We start from the raw sequence: 14,361 nt of genomic DNA on the forward strand, positions 1-14,361 counted from the left end.
AGGACACTGACACAGTAAATGCTGATATTTTTTGTTAGGGATATGACAGTGCCAGCTAAAAGGGAAACAATACAAGTTGGCACAAAGTGCCGTGATTACCTTTTGAGAACACTGAGATAGTAGCAAGACCTGACACAGGCATCAAGAAGAAAAATCAAGTCCCAAATCTGCCACACCCTATCTGAGTGCAATTACATCTGTACAGAAGTGTTTCAAGCACCACAACTCAGAAGTACCGGACTGAAATTCATCCTATATTAAGGAAGTGACAGAGCTGTTTGGCCAAAGGGTTTGTTTGCTTTTTTTTTTTTTTAAAAAAAAAAAAAAAAAAAAGAAGCTTGAGTTGACTGACTGCTTAATTGCTCCAGCACTACCCCTTCCTCCCACAAAGGATAAGGTAAAAGAGATTTAGGATTATTCAAAGTGAACAAGAGGAAAGTAATCCATTTAATTCTCCAGATTTTATATACTAATACTGCCACGTTTGATTATATGCATGAACTCCTTTCTTTGAAATCAATTCAGCTGTTTCAACAAACAAGTTCCAGTGTGAGGTATTTTTAGAGGATAGCCACATATGCACATGCTGTATTTGGCAAAGTTTACCTGACAGTGTCCTTTCTGAAGAGTGGGATTTCCTCTTACAGGAGACTGAAGGCCAGGACAAATTTAAGTATCATCTAGCTCTCATGAAATTGCTTTTTTTTTTCCCCCTCAAGTTAATAAAAATAGAAGCCCAAAGGACAGTGTTAAGTGGATTGGGAGACAAGTCCATCAGTCCCAATACTGCTGGTATCCAATACTTAGGCTGTATGTCAGTAAGGAAAAGCTGTTACTGAAAAGTGCCAATTAGGAACATTTAAGTACTTAAGAAATTCCTGTGACCAAAGTTAAAGATAATTCTCAGGTTACCCTCCCCCTCCAATAACAGCTGTAATTTCATTAGAACTAGACAGACCCAAATCCTGTGTAAGTCCCTTTCTGTGCTTACCATCTGACAAAGGAACTGAAGGGGCTCTGCCCAATAGGCAGGGTAACTGCTGTTATAAATAGATACCGAAACACCACAATTCACCTAATGCTTCTCCCTTTAGCAGCGTGTGAAACGATGTCCTACCTCTTCAGAAGAGGGAAGGTAGTATCTAGGAAACTGACCTTCACCTGAAAACCTCCCTAAGGAGAGCAAACAGGCAGATGAAAAGCAGCTCCGACTCCAGCTGGGTGAACCCTTACTCCCCACTGCAGTGCTAGAAGCTGCTACAGTATGCATTGGCAAGAGGCACCACAACTTCCTGGTGTTGAATTTGACATAGCCATTTCAAGTGAGAATGCACTATGTACCTGTGAAGTCAGCTGCATTTTCTTGCAGTTTAGTCATAGTATTTCAAATCTTTCTCACTACAGAAAGCCTTAACTTGTATACCTTAAAGCACCTGCCAAATTAAAGAACAAGCTGTTTTACAAAGAGGTTGTGTTAAAAGAATTAGTTATCCGGGAGGAACAGAAAGGGAAAGCTACAAGAAAAACTACCCCTTGACTCACAAGGGCCTTCTGAGAAGAAAAACAAAACAGTGTAAAGTCAGCTGGGAACTTAATACAGAGAAAACCTAAATTTTCCATGTAAAAAAAGAAAAAATGCACCCACTGTGCCCTGCTTCTGAACATAGAAAGATCTGAGTCTCCAATGCAGCCACAAGTAAATTGACAATGCCCTCTTCCTCTGCCCACTTGAAATCTCCAGGCAGCCAACGTACATAGAATGCAGTTCAAAGCCATCCAGGAATACTTTGGCTATTTTCACAGCAAGGAGGCAAAAATCCTGTTGCTCTGCCACTCGTCCGTGTCATAGCAACGGACAAGATCACAAAGAATAGAAGTTCTGTTGACATCCCATTACCAAAAATAAGAAAAGATGCAAAGGGATGGCTAAGGAAGATGGACGGAAGCCAAAAATGAGCTACTAGCAAATCTGACTAGTCTATCTGTTTTCCAGAAGAGCAGCAACTTGGGGGACCCCTGGATGAGTAGGATTCCAGCAGATTCCACCTTCAGCTCAATATTTCACTGGCATGGAAATGGCTCAAAGAGGGACAGCATGTAATAGATGCTGCCTATGAAGCCTGGTGCAATCCAGTTCAACTGGGTTGCACCAGTAATGTTTTTAAAAATTACAGTTTCTCCCAAATAATCAGGAGGCAAATTTTCCCTTAGAGAAAGTCCATAGTGAGTTAGGTCAATGGTCCAAATACTCAGAGGATGATTCTGATCTTCTGTGGTGATGCGGCCCAGAGCATACCAGTTTTACATCTGCATGTGACATGACCATGAACGTGGCTTTAAGTAATCCATGAACGTGGGCTGCAAAACAGAGAGGCAGTATGTTAGTCACAGGCAAACACCACCAGCTGTGGCGTGGTCTGCTGAAGTCAAACTTCCCTAACAGGGAAGATCAAGTAACATTTTCATATCCCACAACCCTAATCTTATCCCCACTGAAAGGCACAGAAGTCTAGCTGCAGCTGCAACGAGCTGCCTGCCTTCTGCCCTGCCTGTGGTTCTGACACATCAGCTCAGTGCCAACTAATAGCTTATCACCTCATGAAGCCTGTCATTTATGACAGCGATCTCTTAAGTGGGAAACAGACTTAAAATTGAATTTGCCTGAGCACACCTTTGGCTAAAACTGAAGTCAACTAGCACAGAACAAACTTTTATGTAGGAAGAAGTCTGATGCCAAGGAAGTGTCAGAGAAAGCAAGTACAACAAAAAACCCTGACCATTTATAGGCAATTGATTCTTGTTGCCACCCACGCTAATCCAGGAAAGGCACAATAGGCTTAGTTTCTGTGGGCCTCCTAGACAAGTTTCTCCTGACCTCAGTGGCTGAGTGCTACAATTATATTCACACAGCCAGAGCATACTTGGAAGTAGCGCCTTATGTCCTCTCAGATGTGGGAAAAACATCCTCAGTTTCACTGTCAGCAAAGAGTACTAAGGAAAGCACTTTTGTTAAGAAGAGCTTTCTGAGATTCTATGGGTTTTAGACTAAATACCTTTTAATAAACTAATAGAGCAGACTGTCAGAAAGGCTTGTGCCATTTAATTCCTGCCCTGTCCCACAGCAGTAAAAACAAGCTGCTCATACGGTCAATTATCCCACAGGGCAGGGTCAGTCACTCACATTTTCCATAGGGCAATACTGGCGGGCATACCACTCCTGGCTATACAGGCAGATGATGACACCTTGGCCTAGGAAGAGGGACGTCCACATGATCACATTCCAGATGGGCCCCTTCCGACGGTCGTTAAGAATGAAGTTGAAGACCACTGGGAAGAGGTGAAACAAGAAAAGCGGCTGAAAATCACTTGGAAACCAGCTGATACCAGTGGATACTCCCCTTCCCCTTCATTCCCAGAACAGAGCTGTTCCCTAACACTGGTGTAACGCACAAAAATCTGATTATGCACTGCATTAAAGCAAATACTAGGACTTGATTCTGACCTTTACTTCCAAGAAGTTCACCAGCAAGCTAGCACAGCTGTATGCCTCTCTGCCTGGGGATCAATACCGATTTGTTATGTATGTGACCAAAACACACTGGCAGAGGTGGCCTAGAGTTCTGAAGCCCTCTAACTTATTCTAGCTCAAAATCAAAAAAAAAATAAATCCAAGAGCCCTGTGGTGTAAATGCCTGAAGTAACTAGGAAAATAAAACTAACATTCACACTTTTAAGGAAAAGGTACAGCATTGAAGAGGCTTTCAGGGTAGGGCATAACTGCATTATCTGAGCGTTCCCTAGGCTCCCAACCTTAGATGCTATCGCGCTGGGGAAACTTGGTGTGCTAGCTCTAAGGAACACCACGGAGCGTAGAGTGGAGTGGAGACACCACGGCTAGGCTCTGTAATCAGGTGGGGCCTCGATTGTTCTTGTGCACAAAGCTGCACTTCTTGCCACCCTAAGCCAAAGACCTGTCATGTTTTGACAAATGCTGTACCCTAGTGTACTTTTTGCTCATTATAATATCATTATAATACCAAAACACACCTCCATCCCAAAAGCTACCCGCCTCCAAGGTGCGACCACCCCTCACTGAGCATGCGCTCTGAATTTCTCGGAGCCTATTACTTTAAACGGAGACGGGAAAACTTTACACCAATCATAACTAAGATATGCTTGACTAGAGCCACTCAAGCTCCACCTAAAAGATAGAAAATAATATAAATTGGCCCAAGAGAGAGGGGATGTTAGGGAAGATACCATCGTCAGGGGAGATACCATCCCGAGGACATACAACATCCTTAGGACCTCCTGACTCCTGGGATCAGTCGACGGGCTGAGCCTCTCTTCCCCCCCCATTGGGCCTTTGGGTGAGATCTGAATATTTGCTTATAAATCTCTATAGAGTCTTTGATCCTTTTAACGCGTTTATTTCTAGGCTGCGCACCTAGAACCCACACCTAGAACCCACACCTAGAACCCACACCTAGAACCCACACCTAGAACCCACACCTAGAACCCACACCTAGAACCCACACCTAGAACCCACACCTAGAACCCACACCTAGAACCCACACCTAGAACCCACACCTAGAACCCACACCTAGAACCCACACCTAGAACCCACACCTAGAACCCACACCTAGAACCCACACCTAGAACCCACACCTAGAACCCACACCTAGAACCCACACCTAGAACCCACACCTAGAACCCACACCTAGAACCCACACCTAGAACCCACACCTAGAACCCACACCTAGAACCCACACCTAGAACCCACACCTAGAACCCACACCTAGAACCCACACCTAGAACCCACACCTAGAACCCACACCTAGAACCCACACCTAGAACCCACACCTAGAACCCACACCTAGAACCCACACCTAGAACCCACACCTAGAACCCACACCTAGAACACCTGTGTATTTCATGCATACTAGCTTGCTTTTGCAGATAGTCACTATCACCGGCAATCCAAAAGAACCTGATTATCTGTTGCTGTAATAAACCATACTTGATTGCATTGTGATAGCTCTCATAATGCAACTAGGGTGAGGGTGGTTATCCGTGATAGTTCAGTGTTCTGAATCTAACCAGACCCCCAGACGGTTAATGTATTGTTGGTGAATGTCTGAACGGACCCCCAGGTGGTTAATACGTTTTTGGTGAATGTCTGAGCGGACCCCCAGGTGGTTATTACGTTTTTGGTGAATGTCCGAACGGACCCCCAGTTTTGGTGAATGTCCGACTGGTTCAGTACTCTGAATCCAACCGGGCCCGTAACGGTTAATCAGCTACACCCCTTTAACGCGACAAGCCCTCACTTGTGTGCTCTTCCTTGCTGCAGTAGCAAAATAATACTTGTCTTACACTACAGCTTGAAAGCAGGAAGGCTTCCAACCTGCTGACATGCAGAATTAACTAAGACTTTGAAAAAAGGAAGTAGTGCTACTAAATATGTATGGTGTGACATGAACAGTAGTATGCATCATACACAGTCTCTTCCTCCCCATCCATATCTTGCTTGTTTAAGTCCCAAGTTTAGCTGCACAAAGCCATATACAAGGTTTGGACCCACAATTGCAGTCTCTTGGAGAAGAAACAGTTCCATACATCAGTGATGCCACAGCCCATTAACATACTCTCTCCTGGGAACTTACTTCCAAAGCACATAAACAGGCAGAAGAGAACTGGATAGAAGAAGCCAAAGCAGATGCTCAGAACATACTCGTGCACAGCAGCCGATACTGAGAAGACAGACAGCATAGCTGCTGCTCTGAACTTCTTACCAAAGAACTGGAAGACAGAAGAATACCAAGTGTTATAATCTGTTCTGCTGTTGTTTTAGTTCAGTTGTTTCCATTTATTTTTTAATTTTTAACAGCCTTAGCCTTCTCTTGCACTGACATACATAAAATGCTAAATTCTTTAGAGAACACCTTGGAATTTAGGTGTTTCTTTCTTAAGACATTTTCTGTCTTCTACATGAGTTCTCAGGTTGAGCCCGTGCATGACTCATCAAAAGCTCATCAAAATAGAACATGAGTTCAAACTGTCAAGTCAATCACAACATTCCAAATAGAGACCAGGCTTCAGATCCACGTTTTGTGCACACAGTGGACTTGGAAGTGAGCAACAGATACTCTAAGTAGTACAGCGGCTACCCAAAACCAGAAGAGGCAAACCGGTTGCGTGCTTCTCAATGGACAGTGATGGGGCATTTGGAAAAATGCACTGTCTTGTAACTTACCCAAAGGAAGTCCCTGTATGCGTAGTAATAGAGCCAGTCGTGTACTACCACGTTCCAGGTTCTGTAGTAGTTTGCATAGGATGTGGAGTTCCACCAGTCCTGAAAGCACAGTTGAGTGTTAAATCTAATTCAGCACAACCCATTCTACAAATCTATTTTAGGATATCAAGAAATGTTGATTGAAATAATACCAAGGCAATATAGCAGTTTGCACCATGAAATAATACATTCCATTGGACTTTGAACATTTTACTCTTTTTATCAAGATTTGGTTTTGTCTAAGTCTGCAGTGGTTGAAATGATGAAAGAAAAAATGCTAACAGAGCTATTAGGTATGCCTGGTGGGTGGATCTGTTCATGCAAAGGGAAGACGTATTGCCCCACAAATCATTCAGAATTCCAAGTAAAACTACAAACTGTTCTCAAGTACAGCAACGAATTTGAGCCCTAACAGAATAAAACAAGCAAAATCCTGTAGTTGCTTCATTAAGAAAAAGCTTCTGTTTTCCTTCTCTTTCCTTTCCATGACAAAAGCATCTGGTTTGGAAGCTTTATAACGCATGCTTTATGAATTGTAACTCCTGGTTCTTACCTTGTAGAACATCCTATCTGCAAAGCGCATCATCTCAGCAAATGCATTAAGCCAACAGTGAAGGAAGGCAAAGAAGACCAGGAAAAGAATAAGTACACCTAGAAGCAAGACAGAGTGAGATTGATTTTGTAGTATTCTCACTCAGCTACACGTTGGAACATGTAACACAGTCAAAATTGTTCTGATAAGCACTGACACAAGCTTTATGCCACCTACACAAAAAGTAAAACCATATCGGTTTCTTATTTCAGACGGCAAGAGGGCCTAGAAGACTTAATTCAAAAACCAAACTTTTATTTTGTGCTCTCAATTCTGAAGTTTAACACTGAAGTTTCCTCACAAGACCTCCTTTGTGCATCTTTTGCCCATTGTAAATACAGCTTGTATCAAGCAGTTCCCCTCCCTTCTGTCTCTCCCATAAAGATAGTTACTTATGGATCCAGGTCTTACCTGGCAGAATGGAGTTGAAGATGCAGAGGACCAGCCCTCGTAAATTAAAGGTTTCTTGGCTACTATTGCGAAACTGAGGAATGCAGAGTCTCACAAAGATGTAGTAGGCATAAAAAAGCGAACCAAGCACCTGAAACAGAAGAGTGATTTTAAGAGAAATGCACAATTAAGACATTACCACTTCGCAGCTCTAGAAGACAGGAACAGAGGAACAGCAGCTGCCAGCACAAGTATAATTTTACTATGCTACTAATGAGCTTCTGTAAGGGTCTAGTCAAAAAGTGAAGCAGCAACCATTTCTGGAATGTGTTCACAGCCAGGAAGGAAAAAAATAATCAGCTTTTCTACTAGTCTTTGCTACTACAGAAGTTGCAAGTTTCTACTTGTCCTATCAACTCAGATATCATGACACAGAAGACTTATGTCAATGCCAAAGTAAGTGGGCAAAGTGCTTTGTGATCTAAGTCCAGGACAAGTTTAGAAATAATTGAAAAATACATGCTGTAATTATATCTAGTATTAAAACTTACTCTCTTATTCCAAAGGAGATAGTAAAAGCCAAACTACCTCAGCCCTTCCTCCGCTTACAAATCCCTGCTCTGAAAGTTGAAGTCAAAATGCCACTGCTTTAAATACTCTTGTAAACCAGGTGTGTGCTTTGTCTTTTTTTGTGAGAGTGAGCAGCCGAAGGCCTACGATTTTTTAAGAAAAAAAACAGGAATGCATTGTATTAAAGTTTCAGTCAGGCAAAGCCATTACTTGGAAACAAATCCACAAGAAGCCACTGAAGCTCACAGCCCAGACAGGTTCTCCTTTGACACTGAAGTGAAGATCAGGTCAGACTTCAGCTCAAATAAGCACTGAACTTCAGGCCTTATTTCAAAATCGGTTTGAATATCTGCAGACCAGTTGCTGTGCCAGTGCATTACAATGCATCGTCAGTATGAAGAAAGAGGGACAGAGCATGGATATTGCTCCCCCTACACACACAGCTCTGTTTGTATAGAAGGGAGTCTGCTTGCTCAAGAAAATAATTCTAGAGGGTTGTTTCAGCAAGGATTATTTATTTCTGACAATTATTAGTACAACATCATTATCTTTTTTTTTTTTAAATCCGTAAGTATTCTGTTCCAGTAAACCCACAACACAGTGAAGCAACTTAGTGCCCAGTGGATAAGTGTTTAGCAACACATTTTACATGACCTCTGAAAATCCATTCTTCAGAAAGCTGTATTGCTCACCTGTGCGAACTTGGTAGCTACGTAGCCCCATCTTACCATAGGATTCCTAGGAAAAAGAACAGTGTCACATCTAAATAGGTCTTCAGCAAAATCCTCCTTTCAATTACTTATTTTCCTGATCTATTTTCTGAAAAAGACTTTTTAGAATTCAAGGTTCTTAATCTCTTGCCATTCAACAAGAGGTGCCTGGACCAAATTGCTGGTTCCTCACGTTCAACCACAGCAGGACAACTATAGCAACCCCATAAATGGGAAAGGATCTTGAGGGCAGCATTACGCAATTACACAGGAGATGGTGATCTGCCCAGTAGTCACAAAACTGCTGACCTGACACTACCAAAGTTCATCACAAAGTACAGAAAAGTTGGTGAATTCCCAGTTCCAAAGGCTTTGCCCTGCCTCCTCAAACTCAGAGGTAGGGCTTTCTATGAACACCACATGAAGCAATGCACAAGCCTGCTGCAGGAACAATATTCAGTTCATCTGTTTCATGTCCTGTGCACTTCCCAAAGAAAAACTAGAACTGCCAAATTAAAAAAATATTATTAGTGGAGTTTCTATAACCACATCTTGTCTTTCCCAGGTTAAAGATTTAACCACATCTTTAGAAAAGATCTAATTCATTAACTTAATAGATAGCATCCAGGGAATGTTGGCTTCAGTTCTTAGACTACTTTAGCGTTCTACTAGTGTTGCTCACATTACCTGGGATAGTTGTCTCTATAGATGAGGGTGGGAGCAAAGAGGAAGTACAGGTATTGAGAAATTCGGGGAATAGGTACTGAGCCTAGAAGAGGAGAAAAGAAAACTCTTCAGTCTTGTTGCTTACCGAAGGGTTCATTTCCCCAGTACCCTCTCCCAAAATACAGGTCTCATCACTTCAAAAAAGAGCAGACTAGAACTAAGGGTAGGGGATTCCCAGGGGATAAAGCAAACTAGACATATCAGAAGGAATTATCCTTGTGAAGCACAGCTAACAGGTCAGGGTGGCTAACAGGCAGTACAGTGCTAACACCCGGATATCACGTTTCCTTTTCTCCTACGGAAAAGAGAACTGTAAGGCCAGCACGAAAACAGGGGTTCATGTTCAGCACTGGCAAATGTCACCAAGAGAGCTTCTTGGATGTTCTTCTGGAATTGCTGTCATTTCACTAGAGCACTGAACTGGGGATGTGCAGGCACCCTCTACGTACTAATCACAGAAGCAGAAATAGAGTCCTGCTGAAGCAAGACAAATCTGAATGGTCTGACTCATTGCCTGATACCAAATGAAAAGGTTCAGACTGAAGTCATGATGCAGAAGACCATCCCAGAGCCTCACCACCAGGGTGATCTACTCAAATCTTACTTCTTTCCAACTCATGACACCAGCTCAGAGAAATGGAGGGTAAGCATGAGCTGGTTATGCACAGTTGTTAGCAAAAAGCAGGGCAAGTTACTCACTAGACTTCTCCTTTACAGATGACAGCACTCGAGGTACGTTTTCCCGGACAAATGAATGAGCCTTCATAACTAGACGAACCTGTAATATTAAGAGAACATCACCTTAATACTCACTTTAACTTCCCAACAAAGATTGCATCCAGCATCTTAGGGCAACACCTTTAGCATCTTGGCTCCTCTCCAATTTACTCCTACCAGGAAAGAGCTGCTTCCTCTGCCCATAAGCCTGTTTAACTGTCAGGAATTTAAAACACTGCAAGGAGAAACAAACTGTAACAATCATGACTGAGGAGAGTCAAAACAATCTCATTTACGCTCATAGGACTGCAGTATATGGTGTACACAGGGATTCCAAATCAGACCAGTAAGCCACTAGCCAGCTAACCAAAAACTCTGGCTAGTAAAAGGGAAGCAAAAAAACCTATCCCTTTCAATAGGACAGTACATTTCAAAGTCCTGAAACTGTGCTGTTAAAGTTAAGTGTCCTAAAGCAACAACGACAAGGCTGAAATACAGTGGTACCACCTATAGATCTGCAGCTGCCATGCAGGGTTTTTTCATTCTTCTTAAAGTTAAGAACCAAAAGGAAGGCTCAACCAAATTTAATTCTTCAGGCCTACACACTGATCTCTGACCATCCTTGGATTAACTCATTTAAGCAGTCCTCCACAAACTCATATCCCTTCCACCACTCTAGAAAAAGAAGATTACATTTCCAATAAAGTTCAATAAAGACAAAGAAAGAGGAATTGCTTGCTGACTATGTATCTTTACTTAAAAGAGGAGTGTTACAGCTTCCTGGTGAGCTACAGCACAAGTCCCTACAGTTGCTTTTAGGCATTTAGCATCCACAGGAAAACTAGAAATACGATTTCAGCCTTGAAGCATGTTCAGAAAAAAAAAACACATGCAAAATCCTAGGGTAAAATAAAAAAGTGGTTTCCACATCAAAACAAAGTTTGCTATCGGTAGTTTTTCCTCATTAGACCTGCCACATGAAAGTGTTTAAGTCAAAGATTAACTCCATCCACAGCCCTGGCTTAATTTAATGAATGAAACAAACACTTAACCCCATCAGAAAAAAGGACCCTTTTTATTTTGAAGAGAAAGGTCAGCACAACTATAGGTAGTAGATAGGCACCTACCTGTTCCAGTATTACAATAAATCGGGAAGCCGGAGGCAGGGCGTATGATAGAGCAATATAGGTCGGCCCAAACCCAAGTCCAACTGTTTGGAAGAGCGTGAACAACATCCCATAGAAGAGAGAGCGGATTACACGATGGGAGGAGCTGCAGTAACCTTGGGCCCAGTGGAAGAAGAGGCCGTATGGAATGATAACCGTGGCACAGAACATGCACAGCCAAGTACAGAAGACAACTGGGAACTTTCCAAAAACGAAAACCAGGAGATCAAATCCGAGGACCAGCCTGAAAGGCACAAGGGAAGAGACAATACTCAGGGCCCATTGTTTCATTAGGAAATACTTCCACTTCACTAAGTGGTGAAAGGTCAGATCATCATTATTTTGAAGACCTTCACAAAAGGTCCGAACACCATTATTTTTAGTGAATAGGCAGAAGTGACTGTGGCAGTTTTCAGCTCAGAAAAGAGGGCTATCTGTGGTAGGTGTAAGTGACCACCCACCAGCACAGCAGATAAAAGCTAAAGGACACACGCCATAAATGCTGTCAGGAACAGCTTACCTTCAAATCCCACAGGGCTTAAGTTCATCTTTAAGATGAGAATGTGCTTTGAGAGTATGCTCAAGCTCATCCCTGTTAATAACAAGCACGTGACTGAACAATGCGCTGCTGAATCAAGGTCCAAAAGAGCTTCTGGGGAACACTCATAGGACAGCACTAATCCATGAAGAACCAGTTCTTCCCAGGGAGTTTAACATCTAGAGAGGCTCCCCTCCCCACACGCCACCATAGGCATCTAGCACTCAAACCTAATTCAATTCTGCTTTGTGAAAACTGTACACATTCCACATGGATTCATTTTTAGAAGTCACACAAAAGGCTTACAGTAATTGGGTGGTCAATGCGAACATATTTGAACAATGCACACTGAATAATTTCATTAATCAAACTTAAACATAAGGTCCAGAGGTTCAGTTGTAGCCCAAAGTCACCAGAGCTTACTCTTACACATAAGTAGCTGTTCTAAACCCAGCTCAGAGGAACGGGTAATGCAGAGTATACCAACACAACTTGTTCTTATCTGTTAGGCTTATTGCAAAGTGAATCTAAATTATCAGATCTAGCTCTTTTTTTTTTTTAATTAAATAATCACAGATAATACAAGAGGAAATGACCTTAAGTTGCATCAGGGGAGATTTAGGTTGGATATTAGGAAAAAATTTATTTCCTGAAGGGTTGTGAAGTATTGTCACAACTACATCGCTGGGCAGCCTGAGTCACCATCTCTAGAGGTCTCCAAAACCTGTAAATGTAGTGCCCAGTGACATGCTTTAATGGTGGACTTGGCAGTCCTAGGCTAACAGTTGGACCAGGCGATCTGAGGTCTTTTCCAGCCTAAATGATTCTATGATTCTAACCCAGTCCTTCAGCTATTTTAGAGGTAATTGCTGACTTTCCCCCAAAATCCATACCGCTGTTAAGTGAGGATCAGCTAAATGATGTTCAGTAGTGTATGAACCCGCTCTTATACCTAGACAACCAAGATAACAATTATAATCAAGACACAGCTCTGGCTTTTTACACTGAAGACCAGATAATCAGCAAGATCAACATGTAATCCTACTTGTGTACATGAGATACAGCTTGCCAAAAAGATACCATTTAAAGCAACAACCAAGCGTGAGGAAAGCAGTCTTTCACAATCCTGTTTCGAACTGGCTACCTTCAAAGAACAGTCTTAACAGAGGCTGTGCAAATATCCTTGAGATTCTTCCACAGGATAAACGAAGTTCTATTTTTAAGCACAAGTACAGCATTCCAGGACCATCATTTCTAAACAGAAAAAGGACTGCTAACATATTTAAAGTATTTTCTTCAAAGACACTGTCCTCCAATCAATGCAAGCAGCTGAAGGCTGCTGTTTCACTACTGGTATTGAAATAAAGCACTTGTCCATAAGATTTTCCCAATGGCTAGGTAATTTCATTTGAAACTTCCATATTCCCTCAACAGGGATTGCAGCATATTCAAAGTACACCAAGCTGAACACCCCCTTCTAATAAGATCAAGGATGGATTCCTTCCTGCTCCATTCTGCAGTTTGTGTGTAACTCTGGTTCCTTGGGAGCAAGCACTTCCTAGCCCCGGCCCTTCTCTTTCCAAAGCACTCTTACCTTCCTTCATCAATGAAGTCTACTAAAAGCGTGCTGAGGATGAAGACGATGAGAAGAGCGATGAACATGTGGTAGATCGTCCTGATGTGACTCACTTCAAACAGCTCACTAAGGGAGAGATTCAAATGCTATCATAACATCCACGTAACAGATCATACCTCCAGTAAGTTGCTTTCAAAGCATTTCACAGTACGGTAACATGATATCACCATTCCAATTCAAGAGACTGCAATTAACACTATTTAAAAGCCAGTCTGCATGTCAGACACTTCTTTGGTTTATCCTCAAACAAAGAATAATTAGCCATTATCCAATGGTACTGAGGGATTGTATATTTACATTAGGGGAAGCCTGCAAGCTGTAGGTTGGATGTTTCAGAAAGAAATGGAGAAGTTCAGGTGGATTAGTCCATGGGGGATTGAACACTATGGAAAGTAGAGCACCTCTAAGCAAGGGCTAGCTTGTTTGTTATCAAGGGTATTTTCAGTCAGTCAATTTAATGGGAAGGGTGAAGCTGAACTACTCACTCCAAGAGGGACCTCCTCGCAGTAAATATCTTCCCATGTTCTGGAGGGGCTCTCAAGGATCTGCAAACAAGGAGAACATTCAAGAAAAATGCAAATAGGGATTTCAGGAAACAACATTATTACAGGACAAGCCTAGAACTGACTTACTTGGCTTTATGTAGCTCCTTCTCAGAGCAGGAAGCTGGGAAGAGGGAGGCTGAAGATGAGGAGTCCAGGAATGCTGATTTTGCCACCAAACTGTTCACAAACTCTGTGAAGTGACTGTCCACTTCCTTCATGAAAACTGGCTTCAATTGCTGACAGAGTGAAAACAGAGCAAGTTATTTAAGTCTCTGGGTATAAGTCATAAGTGACTTACATTTCTTTTTATGCCAGAGCAGGACAGAAAAAGGCGTCAAGAAAATATTCCTGTACCATTGCCCTACAGGTGGAGCCAACTTGGACAAGATCAGAGGCTTATCCAGACCCATTCACACACCTCAAGCCACAGGACTTTGAATGATGTTTATCTTCCCTATCAGATGCGACAGGAACAA

General features: G+C 42.3%; 1 protein-coding gene across 10 annotated transcripts in view; it reads right to left on the minus strand.

Moving 5' to 3' along the window:
* Window positions 1-319: 319 nt before the first annotated feature.
* SOAT1 (sterol O-acyltransferase 1) overlaps window positions 320-14,361 on the minus strand; it is a 70,944-nt gene continuing 56,902 nt past the window's right edge. For all 10 annotated transcript variants that reach the window (XM_072041763.1, XM_072041762.1, XM_027462941.3 and 7 more), the window contains exons 4-16: window positions 13,973-14,121; window positions 13,826-13,885; window positions 13,299-13,406; window positions 11,128-11,410; window positions 9,983-10,061; window positions 9,245-9,326; window positions 8,540-8,585; window positions 7,299-7,428; window positions 6,849-6,946; window positions 6,257-6,355; window positions 5,667-5,802; window positions 3,182-3,327; window positions 320-2,358 (exon numbers count right to left, since the gene is read on the minus strand). In XM_072041763.1, coding sequence (XP_071897864.1) covers window positions 2,302-2,358; window positions 3,182-3,327; window positions 5,667-5,802; window positions 6,257-6,355; window positions 6,849-6,946; window positions 7,299-7,428; window positions 8,540-8,585; window positions 9,245-9,326; window positions 9,983-10,061; window positions 11,128-11,410; window positions 13,299-13,406; window positions 13,826-13,885; window positions 13,973-14,121 — 1,473 coding nt within the window. In that variant the 3' untranslated portion in view covers window positions 320-2,301. The remainder of the gene's footprint in view (window positions 2,359-3,181; window positions 3,328-5,666; window positions 5,803-6,256; window positions 6,356-6,848; window positions 6,947-7,298; window positions 7,429-8,539; window positions 8,586-9,244; window positions 9,327-9,982; window positions 10,062-11,127; window positions 11,411-13,298; window positions 13,407-13,825; window positions 13,886-13,972; window positions 14,122-14,361) is intronic.

The sequence above is a fragment of the Anas platyrhynchos genome, chromosome 8, assembly GCF_047663525.1.
Source record: "Anas platyrhynchos isolate ZD024472 breed Pekin duck chromosome 8, IASCAAS_PekinDuck_T2T, whole genome shotgun sequence".
NCBI classification, from domain to species: Eukaryota; Metazoa; Chordata; class Aves; order Anseriformes; family Anatidae; genus Anas; species Anas platyrhynchos.